Source organism: Acinonyx jubatus, chromosome D1 (genome assembly GCF_027475565.1).
Source record: "Acinonyx jubatus isolate Ajub_Pintada_27869175 chromosome D1, VMU_Ajub_asm_v1.0, whole genome shotgun sequence".
Classification (NCBI taxonomy): Eukaryota; Metazoa; Chordata; class Mammalia; order Carnivora; family Felidae; genus Acinonyx; species Acinonyx jubatus.
In genome coordinates this window covers 65229497-65251805 of record NC_069390.1, presented here as the reverse complement: position 1 = coordinate 65251805, position 22309 = coordinate 65229497, and the positions used below count along the sequence as shown (strand labels likewise).

General features: G+C 37.2%; 1 protein-coding gene across 17 annotated transcripts in view; it reads left to right on the top strand.

Moving 5' to 3' along the window:
• Positions 1–22309, top strand: part of DLG2 (discs large MAGUK scaffold protein 2) — a 2057646-nt gene that overhangs the window by 1747336 nt on the left and 288001 nt on the right. For all 17 annotated transcript variants that reach the window (XM_053202597.1, XM_027039894.2, XM_053202582.1 and 14 more), the window contains one exon: positions 15228–15330. In XM_053202597.1, coding sequence (XP_053058572.1) covers positions 15228–15330 — 103 coding nt within the window. The remainder of the gene's footprint in view (positions 1–15227; positions 15331–22309) is intronic.

Here is a 22309-nt window from a genome sequence, read left to right as displayed (position 1 = left end):
TAAATTGTATTTGGAAAATTATATATATATATATATATATATATAATATATGAAAGGTTATATATAATATAAATACATAAATATATATAATTCTATGTAAATATATATCATAAAGTTATATATATATAAATATAAATAGATAAATATTTGGATTATTTTCAGTTAAAGATTTCAAAGTGATCAGCTTTGTATAAATGCCCTGGTAAACCAAAACATTTAAAATTTTTTGTTAATATGCAATTGTTTTTGCATCAGCAAGCCAAATTTAAAAGGCATGTTAAGTTTACCAAACCACATAAATATCCAGTATCAGTTTTCCATTCTGCCTCTGCTCCAGGTGGATTCTGGTCTTGAGCTCTCATGCAGCTACTGTCAGAAATGTTATCACTCTGCACCAAGTACCACAGCTTCCAAGAAGAGAAAGGAACTTAATTAGAAATTTCCACTTCAAACACAATTTATAGTTTATTCACTGTGAGACATGCAGGAGGCTGTTTGGAAAGTTTAGCACTAAATGAACTATTTGTTTTTCTCACGTTGTCAACAAAATACATATTGGGCATGGAATATATTTGTTGATTAAGCACTAGAGGGAACCTTGGTGATTTAGTATATGGCTCTCTTTCTAGATGGAGAAACTGAGCCCCAGAGAGGGAAAGGGCCTTCCCAAAGTGAAATAAGGTAACAGCAGGATGGGACTGAAACTCAGGAATCCTAACTCCCAGGACAGTGCTTTCCGGCTTGCCATGCCCCCTCTCTCTGAACCTATAACCCTAGTACTTCTCCTTACTCAGCTGAGTTTTTATTGAGATAATTTGATAGTAGACCAGGCCATCCTCTTATATGTATGTCAGGGGAGGGGTCAATAACAGATAATAATTACCAGTCCTCACTATGTAGCAGGCCCCATTGTTAGCTAATCTAAACTTTGTACAACAAACCTCTTGTACATCTGGGTCTAGTCAGATCAGGGTACTGACCTCAGGAATCCCAAGACTAAATTATTGATTAACAGTAACTACTCATCTAAGCTTCAGATAGATATTTTCCCACTACCAGCAAAGTTGTAGTCGTCCAAGAGACACAGCAAACTCAACATGTCCAAAACAAAATGCATCATCCATTCATCCAAACCCACTTTCTACCCTGAAGTCCTGTGCTCACTGGCAGAACTAATATTGTCACCCCTCTGATTACCTTTCTCAGCTCCCATGTCCAAACATTCAACATTATTGTAAATAGTATGTAAACTCTATTTCCCAGAAGTTTTTGAGGAGAGTAATTACCTAGAACATGCCTCTGTGTCCTCTGTCAGGTCTGTGCCCCATTTCCCACCCTCAATTCCATGTCAGTTTCCCAATTTTCTAATTCAGGCTTTCATCAGCAGTCATTTGTATTTTTGCAACATTCTCCCATCTGGTTATCCTATTTTTTTAAACAGCTTTATTTATTTCTTTTAAATGTTTATTTATTTTTGAGAGAGAGCAAGACCTACACACACACACACACACACACACACACACACACATATACACGGAGAGAGAGAGAGAGAGAGAGAGAGAGAGAGAGAGAGAGAGAACGAGAGAGAGAGAGAACAGGGAAAGGGCAGAGAGAGAGAAAGGGAGAGAGAGAATCCCAAACAGGCTCTGTTCTGTCAGCCAATGCAAGAGCCCAACAGGGGGCTCAATCTCAAGAACTGTGAGATCATGACCTGAGCTGAGATCAAGAGTTGGACACTTAACCAACTGAGCCACCCAGGCGCCCCCAGTTGTCCTATTTAAAAAAAAAATTAATGTTTATTTATTTTTGAGACAATCAGAGACAGAGTGCAAGCAGTGGAGGGGCAGACAGAGGGAGACACAGAATCTGAAGCGGACTCCAGGCTCTGAGCTGTCAGCCCAGAGCCTGACACGGGGCCCAAACTCACAAACCGTGAGATCATGACCTGAGCTGAAGTCGGACGCTTAACCAACTGAGCCACTCAAGCACCCCTTCCGTTGTCCTATTTTTAATCATTTAGTCCTTCAATCCCAGCTTTCCACTGTTGCCATATTTCGCCAACCCAAACATGAGTCAAATTGCGTTAAATTGCGTTAAATGCCTCTTTAACCCCCTATCCCCACCCCCACTCACTGACCACTTTTTAACCTGGCATTCAAGGTCCACTTCTGCTGGCACCATTTTTTTTTCTCTGTCCACGCTCTATGCCAGCCATTCCAGCCTGTTCACAATTCAAAATTGAATGGGATATTCATAGCTTCCTGCTATTCTCACAAGTATGTGATAAGGATCTAATACCTGGGAAGTTTTATTATATGTTTGGTAAGAAATATGAGGTGGGAAAACAATTTACTACTAACTGTAAGATGCTTTTGAGATGTTATGGTTAAGCCATAGAAATCATCAATTTCCAAATTAGGGGACCCTAGAGATAGTGGGGACTAGAACATTTCATTTCCCACAGCAGCTCATTGGCTGGCCTGAGTAAGTTAGTGGCAGAGTTAGCAGCTGAACCCAAATTTCTACCTCACTACATCACATCACTTTAGGAAAATGAAAATAGATTTTTTCCCTCTTGAGAAATTTTGGAGCCTTCTGCATTCATTTAGTTCACTGGTAATACACCCGCTCATCTTATTATCCCTAGTCTCTCTGAATAAAGTAGAAATAGTTTGGATTCTGCCCCAGTTTCTTCCCTGCTGCCCCCTGCCACATACCAACTAGAACCCCAACTATGAAATAATGTGTTTGAAACAGTCCCCTGTGTTCTCTACTGACTAATTTTAATTGGAATCTGGTGCCAATTATCTCCCCCTTTCCCACTGGGTCACCCCTTTGTATTTTTTTCACAGTTAATAATACAGTTATATTTGTAGTTTTTAGCTACTCTTGTTCCAAGACAGTCTTATATTAATCTATTCTTTGATTGGCTTATTGACAATAAAAGCCATTTTAAAATCCGGTTGCATAGATAATAGAGACCTTATAACAGAAATAGCAACCATTGATTACCTACTCAGTATGTGAAGTGTTATGTTAAGTAGTTTATTTGCATTATCTCTAATCATCTTGACAACTAGCCAGCAAAATAAGTATTAATGTCTTTGTTGCATATGAGGAAACTGAAGCTCAAAGCTGGAAAGTAACTTACCCAACGTCTTGGACTTAAGAAGTGGCAGGATGAAGATTTGAATCCTGGCCTTCCCACTCTGTATCAATGTTCTCCCCATGGCAGTTTTCACGGCAGGCAAATGCCAGCAGGGCTGGCAGCACATTCTTCCTGCTCTTTCTTTAGCTGTAAGCATTCTTAGGGGTACGGGAATAATGGTGACATATTTCTCAATTCTAAGCTGAGAAATGGTTCTCCACTGCATCAAAATAAACTCCAGATTCACTAATATGGTTTATCATGCCCTGCACAGCCAGATCTTTGAAAAGCATTAATATGTCATAATTAGGAATGATTAGGAATTTTGCTCAATATCGAACCTTATTAACAACGGCTAGGATAAGAACAATCAAAAGACACAAGCAAAGCAAGGAGAGATTTAGATTGCCTGGGGTTAAGTCTTGGTTTTGCCATTTATTACCAGTGGACCCTTCAGGAATCTCTTTAATGGCTATGCCTCAATCTCCTCTGTAAAATGGGCATTATTGTGTGTTTTTACTTCATGGAGCTATTATGAGGATGAGGGGAATTGATAACAGGAAATGCTTAGAACTTTGCCTGCCACGGAGTTAGTGCTATGTGCACGTCAGCTATCACCACCACTGCTAACATCATCATTATCACCATCACCTTCATTTCTTCCTGGTCATGTCTCACCTCTTTCCCACTCTCCCTTCTCCCCTCTCTGACATTTGGTAACAACTACTTCTTTTTCTTCAGATGTATCAGCCCCTGTCTCACTTCAAGACCTTCATATGTTCCTCCCTCTCTGCCCAGAATATTCTTGCCACCCCTCTCCCCATATTCCCTGCATCACCTTCCCCGGGCATTCCCACCCATCTTCACCTGGAGAACTCATTCAGATCTCGTTTCTGATCTCACTTCCTCCAGAAAACTTTCACATACCTCCTTATACCTTCAGCAGGGTGCCCCACTTTATGTCCTAGAACTTTCTGACCTTTTCCTCTCATAGTGTTTACCATCCAGTGCTTATGTGTTTCCCTGTTATTGTCCTCTATTGAATGGTGAGTTGCTTGATAATGGCTATATGTCACTCTCATTTACTCCTTCCCTTAAATTAGAAGAGTAAATCACTAAAATAGATAGCTTTTAAAAACTGAATTTATGTCAGCACTGTGTTTAGCTGTAGATACTGCATTAGGTGCACGTCCAAGGATAACAGCCATAAGTAAGCATCCCTGTTGCCATACTTAACCTCAGTTGAATAACTGAGTTTCTGATGAAGTATTAAATAATATAAAGATTCTAGAAATAACATTCATAAAAACCATCCCAAAATGGAATGGACAGACTAGGTAAGGAAAGAGTTCCCTGTCACTAGAGGTATGTAAACAGAGTCAATTTGTCATTTGCTAAGAATGATCTGGAGAGATGAAGAAGGAAATGAGGTCATTTAACCTACAAAAGAGAAAACTGTATTCAAGTGTTAGAAAGAGGACCATATAAAAGAGGAAGTAATAAGAAAGAAAAAAATATTCTGTGAGCCCTCAGAAGGAAGAGACAGAACCAAGAGGTAGAAAGTACCAGGAAAATGATTTAGATTCAATACCCCATTCCATCGGTTGCCCTTTAGTTTTGCTGGTTGTTTCCTTTACTGTGCAGAAAGAAGCTTTTTATTTTTATGAGGTCTCAATAGTTCATTTTTGCTTTTTTTCCCCTTCCCTCCAGAGATGTGTTGAGTAAGAAGTTGCTGTGGCCAAGGTCAAAGAGGTTTTTTCCTGTTTCTCCTTGAGGATTTTGATGGCTTCCTGTCTTATGTTTAGGTCTTTCATCCATTTTGAGTTTATTTTTGTGTATAGTGTAAGAAAGTGGTCCAGGTTCATTCTTCTGCATGTAGCTGTCCAGTTTTCCCAGCACCACTTGCTGAAGATACTGTCTTTATTCCATTGGATATTGTTTCCTGCTTTGTCAAAGATTAGTTGGCCATCTAATGTGGGTCCATTTTTGAGTTCTCTAATCTGTTCCATTGATCTATGTGTCTATTTTTTTTTCCAGTACCATACGGTCTTGATGATTACAACTTTGTAATACATCTTGAAGTCTGGCACTGTGATGTCTCCAGCTTTGGTTTCCTTTTTCAGGATTGCTTTTGCTATTCGAGGTCTTTTCTGGTTCCATACAAATTTTAGGATTGTTTGTTCTAACTCTGTGAAGAATGCTGGTGTTATTTTGATAGGGATTGCATTGAATATGTAGATTGCTTAGAGTAGTATTGACATTTTAACAATATTTGTTCTTCCTATCCAGGAGCATGGAATCTTTTTGTGTGTGTGTGTGTGTGTGTGTCTTCTTCAGTTTCTTTCATAAGCTTTCTATAGTTTTCAGTGTATACATTTTTCACATCTTTGGTTAGGTTTATTCCTAGGTATTTTATGGTCTTTGGTGCAATTGTAAATGGAATCGATTCCTTGATTTCTCTTTCTGCAGCTTCATTATTAGTGTATAGAAATGCAACCAATTTCTGTATATTGATTGTATATCATGCAACTTTGTTGAATTCATGTATCAGTTCTAGCGGGGTTTTTTTTGTTGTTGTTGGAATCTTTGGGTTTTCCACATAGAGTATCATGTCATCTGTGAAGGGTGAAAGTATGATGTCCTCCTGCTTTTTGGATGGATTTTGATGCCTTTTATTTCTTTGTGTTGTCTGAATGCTGAGGCTAGGCAGTGTTGAATAACAGTAGTGAGAGTGGACGTCTTTGTCATGTTTCTTGCCTTAGGGGGAAAACTCTCAGTTTTTCCCCATTGAGGATGATATTAGCTGTGGGTTTTTCATTTATGGCCTTTATGATCTTGAGATATGTTCCTTCTACCCCTACTTTCTTAAGAGTTTTTACCAAGAAAAGATGCTGTGTTTTGTTAAATGCTTTTTTGCATCTATTTAGAGAATCATGTGGTTCTTATCCTTTCTTTTATTAATGTGATGTATCACACTGATTGATTTGTGTATAGTGAACCAGCCCTGCATCCCAGAAATAAATCCCACTTGATTGTGGTGAATAATTATTTTAATGTATTGTTGGATCCAGTTTGCTAGTATTTTGTTGAGAACTTTTCCATACATGTTCATCAAGGAAATTGGTCTGTATTTCTCCTTTTTAGTGGGGTCTTTGTCTGGTTTAGGAATCAAGATAGTGTTGGCCTTGTAGAATGAGTTTGGAAGTTTTCCTTCCATTTGTATTTTTGGAACAGCTTCAAAAGAATAGGTGTTAACTCTTCTTTAAATGTTTGGTAGAATTCCCCTGGTAAGCCATCCAGCCCTGGACTCTTGTTTGTTGGGAGATATTTTATTACTGGTTCAATTTCTTTACTGGTTATGGGTCTGTTCAAAATTTCTATTTCTTCCTGTTTTGGTAGTATATATGTTTCTAAGAATGTGTCCATTTCTTCCAGATTGCCCAATTTGTTGGCATATAATTGCTTATAATATTCTCTTAATATTGTTTGTATTTCTGTGGTGTTGATTATGATCTTTCCTCTTTCATTCATGATTTTATTTATCTGAGTCCTTTCCTTTTTCTTTTTGATCAGTCTGGCTAGGGCTTTATCAATTTTGTTAATTCTTTCAAAGATTCTGCTCCTGTTTTCATTGATCTGTTCTACTGTTTTTTGTGTTTTTTTTTTTATTTCAATATCATTGATTTCTTCTCTAATCCTATTATTTCCCTTCTTTTGCTGGTTTGGGGATTTATTTACTGTTCTTTTTCCAGTTCATTTAGGTATAATGTTAGGGTGTATATTTGATACCTATTTTCCTTCGTTAGGAAGGCCTGGATTGCTATATAGTTCCCTCTTATGACCGCCTTTGCTGCATTCCAGAGGTTTGGGGATGATGTGCTTTCATTTTCATTAGCTTCCATGTACTTTTTAATTTCCTCTTTAATTTATTGGTTAACCCATTCATTCTTTAGTAGGATGTTCTTTAATCACCAAGTATTCATGGCCTTTCCAAATTTTATCTTGTGGTTGATTTTGAGTTTCATAGCCATGTGGTCCGAAAATATGCAAGATATATTCTCTTTTTGTACTTGTTGAGGGCTGATTTGTGTCCCAGTATGTGATCTATTCTGGAGAATGTTCCATGTGCACTCGAGAAGAATATGTATTCTGCTGCTTTAGGATGAAATGTTCTGAATATACCTGTTAAGCCCATCCTGTCCAGTGTGTCATTCAAAGCTATTGGTTCCTTGTTCATTTTCTGTTTAGATGATCTTTCCATTGTTGTAAGTGGGGTGTTGAAGTCCCCTACTATTATGGTATTATTATCAGTGAGTTTCTTTATGTTTGTGATTTATTGATTTATAGATTTGGGTTCTTTCACATTGGGGGCATAAATATTTACAATTGTTAGATATTCTTGTGGATAGATCCCTTAATTATGATATAATGCCCTTCTTCATCTCTTGTTACAGTCTCTATTTATTTATTATTTATTTATTTATTTATTTAATGTTTACTTATTTTTTGAGAGAGAGGGAGACACAGAATCCAAAGCAAGCTTCAGGCTCTGAGCTGTCAGCACAGAGCCCGACATGGGGCTCGAACCTGCAAGCTGTGAGATCATGACCTGAGCCAAAGTCAGACACTCAACTGACTGAGCCACCCAGGTGCCCCTACAGTCTTTGTTTTAAAATCTGGTTTGTCCAGGGGCTCCTGGGTGGCTCAGTCGGTTAGGCGTCTGACTTCGGCTCAGGTCATGATCTCGCGGTTCGTGAGTTCAAGCCCCGCATTGGGCTCTGTGCTGACAGCTCAGAGCCTGGAGCCTGTTTCAGATTCTGTGTCTCCCTCTCTCTCTCTGACTCTCCCCCGTTCATGCTCTGTCTCTCTCTGTCTCAAAAATAAATAAATGTTAAATTTTTTTTTTTAAATCTAGTTTGTCTGATATAAGGATGGCTACTCCAGCTGTCTTTTGACTACCATTAGCATGATAGATGATTCTCCATCCCCTTACTTTTAATCTTCAGGTGTCTTTAGGTCTAAAATGAGTCTCTTGTAAGCAGCATATAGATAGGTCTTTTTTTCTTATTTATTCTAATACCTCATGTGTTTTGATTGGAACATTTAGTCCACTGACATTTATAATGAGTACTGAAAAATATGATTTTCGCACCATTGTGTTGCCTGTTGATTTGGTGTTTCTGGTGATGTTCACTGGTCCTTTCTAGTCTTTGTTGCTTTGGTCTTTTTTGTTTTGTTTTGTCTTTTTTCCACTCAAAGGGTCCCCCTTAAAATTTCTTGCAGGGCTGGTTTAGTGATCACAAACTCCTTTAGTTTTTGTTTGTCTGGGAAACTCTTTTTTATTTCTCCTTCTATTATGAATGACAACCTTGCTGGATAAATATTTCTTGGCTGCATATTTTCCAGTTCAGCACATTGAATATGTCCTACCACTCTTTTCTGGCTTGCCAAGTTTCTGTGGATAGGTCTGCTGTGAACCTGATCTGTCTTCCCTTATAGGTTAAGGACTTTTTTTTTTCCATTGCTGCTTTCATCATTATTTCCTTGTCTGTGTATTTTGTAAAGTTGACTATGATATGCCTTGGTGATGGTAGGTTTTATTGAATCTCTGTGATTCTTGGATTTTGATGTCTGTGTCCTTCCCCAGAGTGGGAAAGTTTTCTACTATAATTTGCTCACATAAACCTTCTGCCCCCTTTCCTGTCTCTGCATCTTCTGGGACTCCTATGGTTTGGATGTTAATTCCTTTTTAATGAGTCACTGAGTTCTCTAAATCTTACATTGTGATTTTTTGCCTTTGTTTCCCTCTTTTTACTACTTCATTATTCACCATAATTTTATCTTCTAAATCACTAATTTGCTGCTGTGCTGTGTCCATCCTTGCCATTGTGACATCATTCGAGATTGTATCTCAGTTATAGCATTTTTAATTTAGTCCTGACTAGATTTTATTTCTTTTATCTCCACATAAAGGGATTCTATGGTTTTTTCAACCTCAGCTAGTATTCTTATTATAATGGCCCTAAATTCTAGTTCAGACATCTTGGTTATGTCTGTGTTGAGTAAGCCCCTGGCTGTTATTTCTTCCTGTTCTTTCTTTTGGGGTGAATTCCTTCATTTTTTCATTTTGGAGGAATAATTGGCAAAATAAAAAATTAAAATCAAAAAATTGAAAACAACACATAAAATCAAATAAAGAAAGCTAGATCCTAAGTATGTTTTGGTCTGGTTGTCAGAAGAATAGAGAAAAAAGAGAATAGAGAAAAAAGAGAAAGGAAAGGAAAAAAAGGCAAGAAAAAAATTTTGATTAAAAATTATTTATATAATAAAATAGAATCAATTGAAATAAAAGAAAGTAAATGAAAGAATGTAAAATTTAAAAAAATAAAAAAAATTTAAAGAAAAAATACATTTTTTTTCTATTTTTGTATCCAAGAATGAGGAAGAAAAAAATAAATAAATAAACAAACAATTTAAGCAAAAACAGAAGCAAAGAAAATGAACAAATAAATGAGCCAGCACACAGAATGAAACCTGAATTAAGTTACATCCAGTTTCCCCTAGAACTGAAACTGTGAAGCCCTGTATAATCTGTACATTAGGCTGGTGGAGTGACTTGAGCTGGCCTTCTAGGTAATGTGCTTGGAGGATGCGGCTGGGCTGGGCTTGGTGTATCTGCTCCGTTCTCCACTAGGTGGCACTCCTTAGCTTACTGGGGTGGATCAGTGTGTCATGTACACCAGAGAGGTGGAAATGGCTTCACTCAGCTCCCTAGTCTCAGGCACAGGAACTGCACTGTCACCGACTCACAATCAAGTACGTCTCCTTTCTCTCAAGCCTCTATCCACTCCCCGCCTCTACCGTATATCCAAGCTGTGTGCCTGCCAGGCAGCACCTCCCTCTAGAGTTTTATCTCAGATGGGGTTGTGTTTCAAAACCTCACACTTCAGAGACCCCCGCAGCTTGGACCCACACTGACTCTCGCGCGTAGGGTCTTGCAGAGCAATGGGCCGGGGCTGGCTTCCCTCAAAAAATGTTCATGTGATCAGGCAGTGGCAGAGCTTCAGAGATTATGGCAATCCACAACATAGTTGGCGCCAGGTTTCACTGCACTCTGGCGCCTTTGTCCCTATACCAGCAAACATGGCTGTTCTCTGGGGTCCACTGGGACCTTGGCCTGTGGGGAGGCCTTATGACCTCTACCAAATACATTCTAAGTAGGGGAACTGCTTCTCCCCATGTGGCGCATGGATCCCTCAGACCCTGCTTCCTTCTCCAGGGGGTTCATCCTACTTCCTCACCAGAACACTGCCAGGCACAGAGGTCTAGAATTTCAGACTCTGTGCTCTGTTGTTTATAGAATCCTAATGGTATTGAAACCCTCTCTTTTCCCCCTGTCAATGGTTTTAGGAAACAGATTTCTTGTTTAGTGCCCTGCTAGCATTTTCATTCTTTCTCTTTCTTTCTCTCCAGCTACTATCAGGGTGAGTGCTTTTCTTACATGATCCTTATACACCACACTCTCCCCCTTTCATTTTCTCTGTCCTCTCTCCATGAAATCAGTTCCCTACCCTTTGCAGCTTTTCTCCCCCAGTTTACCTCTCCATACCACGTCTCTGCCAAGTTCTGTGGCTCAAGTTATGTAGATTGTTGTGTTAATCCTCAGATCAGTATCCTAGGTGTTCAAAAGGGTTTGGTGCTGATCTAGATGCATTTCAGGGTCAAGACAAGCTCATCGTTTCCATGCTGCTCTTCTATCTTAACTCTGTCGGGAATGATTTTTTTTTTTAAGTTTATTTACTTGAGAGAGAGAGAGAGAGAGAGAGAGAGAGTGAGGTAGGGGCAGAGAGAGAAGGAGAGAGAGAATCCCAAGCAGGCTCCACATTGTCAATGCAGAACCCAGTGTGGAGCCTGAGCTTGTGAATTGTGAAATCATGACCTAAGCCTAAATCAAGTTTTGGACATTTAACCGACTGAGTCACCCAGGTACCCCCAGAATGATCTTTAATGTGCTAATATGTAAGTGCTGATGAGCAAGTTTTTAAGGCATTTCCAATACTGAAATTCTGTGTTCATAGAAAAAAAAGTAACCATATATGTTGTATTAATTAATTTCCATTAGATTTTATTTCATGACTTATAATCATAGCTCTGAAGAAATACTGACAGCAATAATAGATACTAATTGCTGAATGCTTGTTTGTACCAGGGTCTCTGTTAAGGGCTTTACAGATATTGTCTCATGTTATGCAACAGCCCTGATAGAGAGGTAGATATTATACCCATTCTATAGGTAAGAAAGCTGAGATTTGAAGAAGTAAGTGACTTTCCCAAGTTACTTAGGTATGACTGGTCAACTCAGAATTCAAACCCAGTTCTCTGTGATTCCATATATTCTCTTCCTTCCCACTTTTCCATGCTCCCTTTAGTGCACTTAGAAAAATCCAGAGGACAATTAGAATATTAAAATATGTAAGAATTTGATGCTATACGAGAAAGGTCCGAGAAAGGGTGGTTCTCACATCAGACATCAAAATGTATTCCAGTAGATCAAAGACTAGGTGGCTAAAAATTAAACTCATTGTACCAGAAGAAAATATTTGAGTAATTTGTTAAATATATTGAAGAGGGGTAGATATAATACAAAACTCAAAAGCTGAAAAGGAAAGCATAGTGATAAATGTGACTATATAAAACATTTTAAACTTCTGTATGGCAAGAAATAGCATACCAGGGAAAAGTTAACAGTTACAATGCAATGAGACAAAATACAAATACCAAACTGAAAAGAATATTTGCAATATTTATCTGAGATGAAGCACTAATATTCTTAAGAGGCAGATAGATTTTTAAAAGAACAAACTACACAAATAAAAAATAGGTGAAATAAGCAAATGGTCATTTTATGCCAAAACAAATTTAAATAGCCAGCAAACATATAAAAAGATGCTTAACTTCATAATTGTAGACAGGCAAAACTTAAAAACGCAATTGTCTACATATTAGAATGACAAAGGCCAAATGTTATGATATGTGCAATTTTTACAAGACTATGAAGAAAGTCAATCATATCTTATTTGTGAGAGTATAAATTTTTGGACACAACTTGGCAATAGCTATTACAATTTAGCACTCATACCCTTTATCCAAGAACTTTTTGTTACATAATATTTATTGCAGCATTGTTTATAACAGCAAAATACTGAAACAACCTAAGGGTCTATCAACCCTGTACTGGAAAAATAAATTTATAATGAATAATAGAACACTTTATAACTATAAAAAGGGATGAGACAAGTATAGGAATATGTGAATGAAGAAAGTTCTTTAAAATATATTAGTAAGTAGAAAAAATAAAGGTATAAAACTATGTGTAAAATACCTTATTTGTATAAAATTTTAAAATTATAACTTTATAAACCTGTTTATATTAACAAGAAAAATAATTGGTAGTATTTATAAGAAGCCATCAAAATGGATAACTTTAGAATAAAAGATGGGACCACTTTATTTGTATGCTTTTTGTATTGCTTTTTCATGTATGTGCATTATATACATACATTATTTTTTATATCAATATATTATTTGGGCAAAGAGATTCTCCCCTCCCCTTTTTTGCTTTCTTCATCAGTTTCTGTTTATTTAGTGAATAAATAATCATGTGAAAAATTAAGAACAAATTAAAAGAAACAAATAATGCATATACAATCTATGGAATATACTCAGAAAGTGTATTTCCAGGGAATTCATCCTTCAGAAACACCTTCATAAGTGTTTGCAGTGGCAGAAAGCTAGACACAGTCTCAACAAAAATAGGGATCCTGTTGAAAAAAATGCTGGTCTATCCATACTGTGTATTGCTGGGCTCCTGTTAAAAAGGTAAAATAGCAGGAGCTGATATGGAAGATGTCCAAGATACATTGTTAAAAGCAAAACAGAAACAGTTTATAGTTTATATATATGATATGATCCTACTCACTTAACTAAAAATGTGAAGACATATTACATATATAAAGAAAGAAATAGAAATAAGGCATGTGTGTGCATATACATATAGTAGACTTCTAAAAAGTATACCCAAGAAACTGCTAACACTGGTTACCTCTGGAACTGCAGATGTTAAGGGGAATTTTTTACTTTTCCTTAGATACCTTTCTGAAACATGAGAATTCATTTACCATGATCCTATATTATGTTTTAATAAGAAGTTAGCCCTAATTGTTTGACAAGAGATTATTTGGCCCAGGAAGTTTATGCATTCAGCTTCCTGTAGGCAGGAGCCTACATCTAATTACTTTTCCTGTCCTTTCGGCTGTCTGAGTCATAGGCTGACTCATCCATGCCTAGACAATCTCTGAAATGACTGTCATCTACTAACAAGTAAATCTGGAAATTCTATAGTTCAAAGGAGCTTTACACTCAAAGAGCCTCTCAGTCCTTTCTCTCCAAGGTGGGAGAATATTGAGGCTCAGGACTTGAAAAGATAGTCACTCAGCTGGTGTGTGGCAGTCAGGCCAAACCCAGATCAATGGACTTCTCTAGGTTACCATGTAATCAATGCATTCGGTAAGGATTTCACCAGAATAGAAAGCCAGGGAAGAGGCATGGAAAATTATAAAAGTGGTTAAGGAGGCTTCCACAAAGTTATTATGAGAGGGCTGGGATGGGGAATTAAAGATTACAGATACCCCATGGGGCACCTGGGTGGCTCATTCCATTAAGCATCTGACTCTCAGTTTTGGCTCAGGTCATGATCTCACAGTTTGTGAGTTTGAGCCCCGCATCAGGCTCCGCATAGGCAGTGCAGAGCTTGCTTGGGATTCTCTCTCTTTCCCTTTCTCTCTGCCCCTCCCCCACTTGCATGCTCTGTCTGTCTCTTTCAAAAATAAATAAATAAACCTAATAAAAAAAAAAGATTGCAAATATTCCAGACCCCATGGGGAAACAGTGGCAACTCCCTATCCACCACCCAGTGTCATTGTCAAAGAGGATTGATGAGAGGCCAAATAAGATGTTATGTTTTACATGCAGATAAGCTGGTCAGGTTTTTTTTTTTAATTTCTTTTTTCTATTTTTTATGGTTGGTAACCAACTTCTCTGTAAATAAAAGGAAGCAGAATTCTGGCATCAACTGCATAAGAATAGCTCTGTGTATGTTAGAAAACTGGACTTTCTGTGTGTTCAGTTCAAGCAGAAAAGCTTCTTGGGGACTTGCCTTGTTCACCTTTGTTCTCCACCCATGATCCCTCTCCTGCGGCAGACACAGAGCCCTGTCGTTGGAAAGCACTCAGTAATTATATTATGTTGACTTCGACTGAATTGATTTGAGAAAGATTTTAGCTTTTACTTCTCATTAAATTTGACTTCAGAATGATTTTTCCCTCTCGGCAGAATTTTGTGCTTGTTTTTCAGATGTTCTGTTTTTCTTCTGGCGTCGGCCCCAAAATGGGAGTTAGCAACAGCAACATAAACTCCAGGCATTCTTTATTTCATTTTGTCAGAATTCATTCTGGAATTGTACATGAGAAATGGGGCAGTCAGGTTTATTTTGGAACAAGGCTCAGGGCTGTCTAACCAAGCTCAGAATGACAGGACCAGGCATATGACTAAAAAGAGGGATTTGGCAGGCAGCCAGCCCCATTTCATACAATCTACCCAGAACTTCATCTGAATATATTAATCTGTCAGCACATACTCATCTATGTACATTACATGTGTCTCTCTTTATTATCCTGTTTTTCCTCTAATTTTGAAGGCTCATATCCACCCCAGAAATCTAGGAAACTCACAGAGGCATATTAAATGCACATACTAAAATTCTTGTAGACATGCATAGACAGTTTCAGCCGAGTCAGACCATTCTATAAACGCCACAAGATGAAATTTCACATCTTTGCTAAATGAAAGTTGATAAGAGCCTGAAACTTGCTAAGTAACACTCAACTGCCTTGGTAGGACATTAGGGGTTTTGAGGTAGGTGACATAATCTTAGACAGCTTCTCAGTTTCGAGAAACATTTTTCACCTATCAGAATGATAGGCCTTATGAAATACCCAAATTCTCTGGCTTCCTCTTCCAGGTGAATGGCATTGACCTCCGTGGAGCATCCCATGAGCAGGCCGCAGCTGCATTGAAGGGGGCTGGACAGACGGTGACGATTATAGCACAATACCAACCTGAAGGTCAGTGAGAAACTAAGCTTATAATGTTCTGATATGTTTCTGTGAGAATGTAGACCCACATCTGGTAATCTGCATTAACCAGTCTATACCAACAAGGTTTTTTAAAACTCACCTATCCTGAAAAATGTGTGTTACATGTCCAGAGAATATGAGGCTTTATTACCCTTAATCTTCCAAGGAAAACATCAGTTAGAAAGTCCTCTTTGAAATATGAATAAAAAAAAAAAAACTATCCTCAACTTTATTTATATTCTTATCTGTAGGCAATTTTGGTCGGCAATGGATAGTATAAAAACCATTAAGATGGACTAAGAATCAAACTGACATGAGACAGATTAACAGGAGAAAATAAAATTTAATAGCATATGTAAGGGGAATCCACACAGGCATGGAAATTCCAAAGACAGGCAAAATGACATATATATGTCATCCTGAACTATGAAATGGGTGGAGTCTGGGACCTTAGAGGACAGGATTGTATTTCACAGGGCGATGAGAAGAACTGATATTTGGTAATTAGATATTTGTCCTGGCTATACATATACAGATGGATCACTCAGATAAAATTTATCTCTGCTAATAACCATTGTTCTGGGAAAGACCCCCAGGTGAGATCCTTCTATGTAGTTATAGGAGGGACAAAAGTTTCTCTTGAGCCTGTAGGGTCTCCGTTGCCTTCAGCTCAAAATCCACATACCAAAGTGGCACATTCAGTGGGGGCAAGGGGGTGGGAGTGATTGTCCTGAATCCCTTCAGAAGCAAGGAGGACAGAGAGAACAGACCATGATCAGCAGTCTCTCTCTGTGGCATTAACTTTTATTAACACTAACACGGCTTTTGGTTGTCCTTGATGTAGATTTTTGTGTGTGTGTACTCTCAGCTATAGTATAGCTTGTTTGCAATATGCTACTGTAAACCCTGAAACATGGTGAGATGTCATAAATTGGCTTAGCCAACTGAGACCTGATGAGATATCCTAAATTGCATTAGCCATACCCTGCTTTTTGGTTTGTTTCAACATCTGTTTCTGTGATCAGAGTGAGGCTCAATGAGACAACCGGGATGTTACCTATTGTGTGGTTGATATTTTAGCAAATTTGTATGTAGATTGCTCCTTTGTTAATGAAATGCAGTTAAGCACACCACAGTGGGCTAGACTTTTTACAAGAAAAAAAGAGGAATGTGCTTTCTGTCTTTAGGAAATGTAGTTAATTACCCTTGGCCCACATAGCTCTCAGAGAAGACTATTAAACAGATAAACATGGAAGTACAAGATGCCATTAAGGAAGAGCCTTTATGCCTGTGGGTATAAAGAGCTTCTTTGACCTTTTAAAGTGATTCTTTCTTAATGTCAGTTGGTCTATTGTTCTTTGGAAGACTGAGGTTTGTATCTTGCTTGTGAAGTCTTAGATTTTATTTACCATAATGGTGGCCAACCACATATTTCATGTGAGAATAAAGAAAACATTGTGCTATGTGTATTTTGGAATGTTAAATTTATGTTGCCTGTCTTTAGAATTAGAATTTGCAATTAAGTTATAAAAATATATATTAAATGTTTTCTCCAATTGCCCTGGCCCAGATATGGACAGAGAATGGGGGAAGAGGAGATTTGTGATTATCAAAGATGGATGATGACAACACCAAGGGAAAATGTTCTTCCTGTACAGCTTTGAAAGTCTTTCTACTTAAAAATTAGTAAATGTGTCTTCTAATAGGAATAAATGGCTCCAGAAGTATCAGTTGTAAAACAGAAAATAAAAACATCTGGTTTAGCATAATTTGATGAACAAATTCTACTTCATATAGAGTAAGAACTTTTACATGGGACTTTTCCATTTTCTTTGTAGCTGTTTTCATTCAGTCTCAGACTTTATGCCCTTCACCACTACCTGGCACATGGCAATAAATACCCAGGCTGCTTTCCCATTTCTGAAAAATTTCATCTCAAACACGAATTACAACAATTAGAAGCTTTTGATAGTGAAGACAGCCATTCAAGTGACCTTGAACAGAGTGATTTTTAACTTTAAAGGTTACAGTAAAAGATAAGAATGTCATCATTCTATCAACTTTAATCTTCATCTTAAGCTTCCTTACAGCTTTTGTTTCCTTTAAGCAGTGTACTTAATTTGGATACTATGCTGTGCTTTGTGAAGATGTCTATTCAAAGCAAATCTTATAAATCATATAAACCAATTTTCAAAGTGCTTCTAAAGAAATGTGCAAATGAAAACAATCTTATTTCAAAATGCGGAAGTGCAGATAGGATTCACAGAACGACTTCCCTATTTTAATAGTCTAACTGTATTGTAATTTTTCACAGCTTTAAATCAGTTGGAAATGGGGTAATGTAACATCAAGCAATCATTTTCCCCTCTTTCTAAATTTAATGTGTAACTGAGCCTTAATTTAACTATTATATGAAATGGAAAACTGATTGGATTATTGTTTAGATCATTTATGAACATTTAAATTCTATGACATTTTTAGGAAATAATGAACAATTTGCCTTTAAAATAACAAGTAAAAAGAGTATTCCATCAGAGTCCATTAGGAAATTCTCACCAGATCCCCTTCATTTGCACGAGGATTATGAAATGTCCATGCTAAGACAAATTTTATTTACATCTCTTTTGGTAGGTTCAAGAACCAGGCTTCCAGTAAATAAGTTTTTCAATTCAAAACATAAAAATGCTTTTGTCGGGAGTATACTAGATTCCTTGCTCAATGTTACCAGATATTCAGAAAATTTGGCCCTTCAGACTCATATCCCAAGTCTTTGTCTTTAAGAATTGTTTGTTTTTTATCTTACTGAGGAGAAAGAACTTAGATACATTTAACAGAAATCATTTTCTGATGACACAGAACCAAAATTGTATAATAATGACACCATCTCTAAGAATTATGGGATGTCAGAGAAGGGCTAAACCTGCAGAAGCCAAAACAGTACAAGAGTACTTCATGGAAATGAGGAAATAGGGAAATGGAGCCAGACTCTTAAAAGTGGGTGAGATTTCTATTCTGAAGAGCAGGAAGAAAAAAAATATCTTGCTAAACTAAGTAAGATCATGAGCTCCATGTGTGCAGACGCACAACCTATATTTTGTTCACTGACAAATCAATTTTCTATGTTATACTTGTTATTAGTGTTTCTTAAAGAGTTGCTGAGCTGATAAATAAAATTTACCTTTCTTTAGTATTCAGTTTCTACTGAAGATGATTGAAGATTGGAGGAATGATTCAGTTTCACTACTTGCATTTTTTCATTTTGGCTTCAAAGCAGAAAATATGTGCCAAACCAGCATGTGTTGCAAAATATAAAACCATTTCCAAATCTGTTTTTCATAAGAGTTAGCACATTTTTGAAATAATTATAAATAATTTATAATTATCATAATGTAACAATAAATGTCTTCCTTGGCAAGTTTTACTGTGCAGAGTAAGACCAAAGTTGGGGTAATTTAATCCCTGTTATCTAAATTACTCTATCCATCATCAAATCTTATCCAATGTCTAGTCCTAGGTAGTAGAATTGAAGCCAAATTTGAAGAGTCACATACAAACAATGTTTCTTTCTGGGGGTATGATTGTGATTCATTTATACCAGCCTTTTTTAAAATCCATTTTCTATCACATGTTTACTTGGAAATTAACATGTATTATATTGATATTAGGAAGAAAATAATGAAGTTATTTTCTTTATTTCTTTTTTTAAGAGGATCATTTATCTGATACTTAAAGAATAATCCTGCTTTAGCAATATGGGAAGTTAATTCTTGTATAAAACTTCAATTGTCTATATTCAGTTAGTGAAGTTACTCCCATCACTACTTCAAAAAAGGAAACATAATGTCTGCCCTCTCCCTGGCCCACATATATATACGTGTATATCCCTTTCCCATCCCTTTATAGCCATCTTCCCCATTGCTTTCAGAATTATTATTCTAAAAAGATATTAGCCCAAGGTGCCTTTGCACCAACTCCATGCCCTTCACAGTATAGTCCCAGCCAACCTCCATGTTCCCTCCCCACTAACCCAACCATCACCCACCAGCATCATCTTTTATAGCCCTCCCACTGCTACACAGGACTGCTTTCTGCTCCCCACACTTGGTCCTGAACAGTTTCTGTGCCTTTGCTCGTGTGGGTTTCTCTCCCTGGAATTCCCTTTTCGCCCATTCTACCAATAGGATTCCTACTCATTTTGAGAGCCTGCACATGTCACTTCCACTATGAAGTCCTCTTTTATCTGCTAAGTCAGTGTTGATTGATCTGTATTCAGATAGTTTTTGTGTTCCTTAACATAATTTGTGCATTTTCCAACTCAAGTAAGCTTCTAGAGGGCGATAATTCATTTATCACTCATTTTATGTCCTATGAGAATTTGCTCAATATGACTTTGACTATGCTGTATTAAAGAGTTATCAAATGGATCTCCATTTGTTTTAGAGGTGCAATATAATATTTTCATTGTGTTGGCAAATAATAGTAAGTGCTTAAGAAATATTTGTTGAATGAATATTGAATGAATGGCGTGGGTTTTTTATATTAGTTACATAAATGGTAAATGAATCCCCAGATTGGACATTTGGCATTGATGCAGTTTTTATGTGATGCCTTTTTGTTCTTTTCTTAAAAAAATTCACCCTATTGGATGATCTCCCTTTCTCCTGCATTGCAGAAAATCTACAGCTATTTTTTCTATAATAGAACACAAGCAAAAATTATTAAAGCTCCAACATTTTTTAAATTTCCAAAACTTGGGGTGCCTGGGTGGCTCAGTTAAGCATCCACCTTTGGTTCAGGTCATGATCTCGCGGTTAGTGAGTTCGAGCCCCATGTTGGGCTCTGTGCTGACAGCTTGGAGCCTGGAGCCTACTTCAGGTTGTGTGTCTTTCTCTCTCTCTGTGCCTCCCCTGCTTGAATTCTCTGTCTCTCTCTCAAAAATAAACTTTTTTAAAAACAATAAAATTCAAAAACTCAACTTTAACACCATTGATGAATTTTTAAAAGTCATTGTTTATATCCTAATTATACATTGGTCAAAAAGGGTCTAACACAGCATTTCCCAAATCAGATAGGGGCAAATCTTTATAGCATTTGTTGCCTTCTCACTATATAATAATACCTAGATTTACTGTGGTATCACTGACTAGGGCTGAAATCATAAGCTAGCTACCAGATATTCACTAGGAGAACCAAGTGAACAGTGTAAATTGTTGGATAAAGCACAAAATGGAGACCAACATATTCCTATGAAAGCTACCAATATCCTTTTGCCTTTAATCTGACTATTCAGGGCATTGTTTTGGACACAGAAAGGTTTTCACAAAGACCTGCAAGTAGGAAAGAGGTGATCAGTCAGCAAGGTCCCCATCAGTGAGCAGGGATTCGAGTAGACAGTAGAGGGGCTGAGGTTCTCCATCATTTAAGTTTTTATCCAAGTTGCAGTTAGTTAACATACAATTTAGTTTCTGGTATACAATATTGTGATTCAACACCTCCATATAACACCTGGTTATCCACCTTTTATTCTCTCATAGAATACTTGAGTTCCTGAAAGAAAAACTCAAAGAACAGAGTTAACTGTTCTCTGGAGACTTACAAATAGGGCCTGGTTTATGGAATTGTGACTGAGTGGCTATGTGGTTCATTTAAACTTTAATTTGGTTAGTAGATATTTTTACTGAACACTTACTATGCTCTATTCATTGTTTTTGGGAAAAGATAAAGCAGTAAACCAATAAGTCCTTCTCAAATAAATAGTCAATTTGTCAGATGGTGATAAGTAATGTAAATAAATAGGAAGAAACGTGAAAATGATAGTAACAGAGAAATGTATGGTGAATATAGAAGGCCAAGCTAATCAGTTTATATTTCAGCAGAGACCTCAAAGAAATCTGAGAGGAAGCCATACAGGAATCGGGGGAAGAAATGAATTATTCTAGAGTCTTGGTCTGCCAACTCTGGTCTGTGAAGCAGCAGCATTGATAAAAACTGAGAGCTTGGTAGAAATGCACAATCTCAAGCTCTAATTCAGGCCTACTAAGTGAGAATCTACATTTTTTCAAGATCCATCGGTTATTTGTATGTACATTAGTTTGAGAAGCACTGCACTAGAATACTTGAGGACCCTGCAAAAATTGTGATTTGTTACTGTGGGGTTGGACTCCCTCTACCTGGAGTACAAGGCAATGTCACATAAGGCTGCATCGCTAAGGTTGATTTCTGGCAGGTGTTACTCAATGATTGGTCATGCATCAGTGGTTGTACTAGGGACAGGTCAGGCTGCAGGGAATCTAAGAAGTTCATGTGTCATTCACCTCTACCTTGCCTCTACCTCCCCTCTAAGTATAGATTATCAAGCAAATTCATAAGTCTTGCTAGAACTCCTCATCTCGTGATACAATGAACCTTTTCAGGCTTCATTCCCTTTCATTATGGCTTCTCTGCAAGAGAGTAAAGAAGCAGTGAGTTGGGATGAGGTAAGATTGAACTCCATCCTGATGGGCAACTTTGTGGATCAAAAGAAAGTTATTAAGGCATCACTATAAAGTTTCTTTAAGGAACTTATTATATTTTAAAGCAGAAGCTCATTTCAGTAATCTTTTTTGTTCCTTTTAAATTATGAAACTAATTCAGAAAGAAAAGTACTCATTCTTTTCAGAATGAAGTGAAATTCTGATATTTTTCTGGGTTACTACTCTAAATGAAGTCACAAGCTTAAACCACAGTTGGACACCATCATCTATTTCTCTATAAGGTCAAAGATGTGGTGAAAACCTAAAATGAATATGTAATTTACTCTGAAAAACTATAGATACCTTCTGTACCTAAAGGTTCCCAGAAGTGAAAGTATATACAACATCCAAGAAGCTTACTTAATTCAACCTAAATTTCTTTCTTAAAATCAATGTCTACATAAGTTTATACATATGAATGAGCAGCTGTGGCATGTTGAGATATTTTCTCAGTG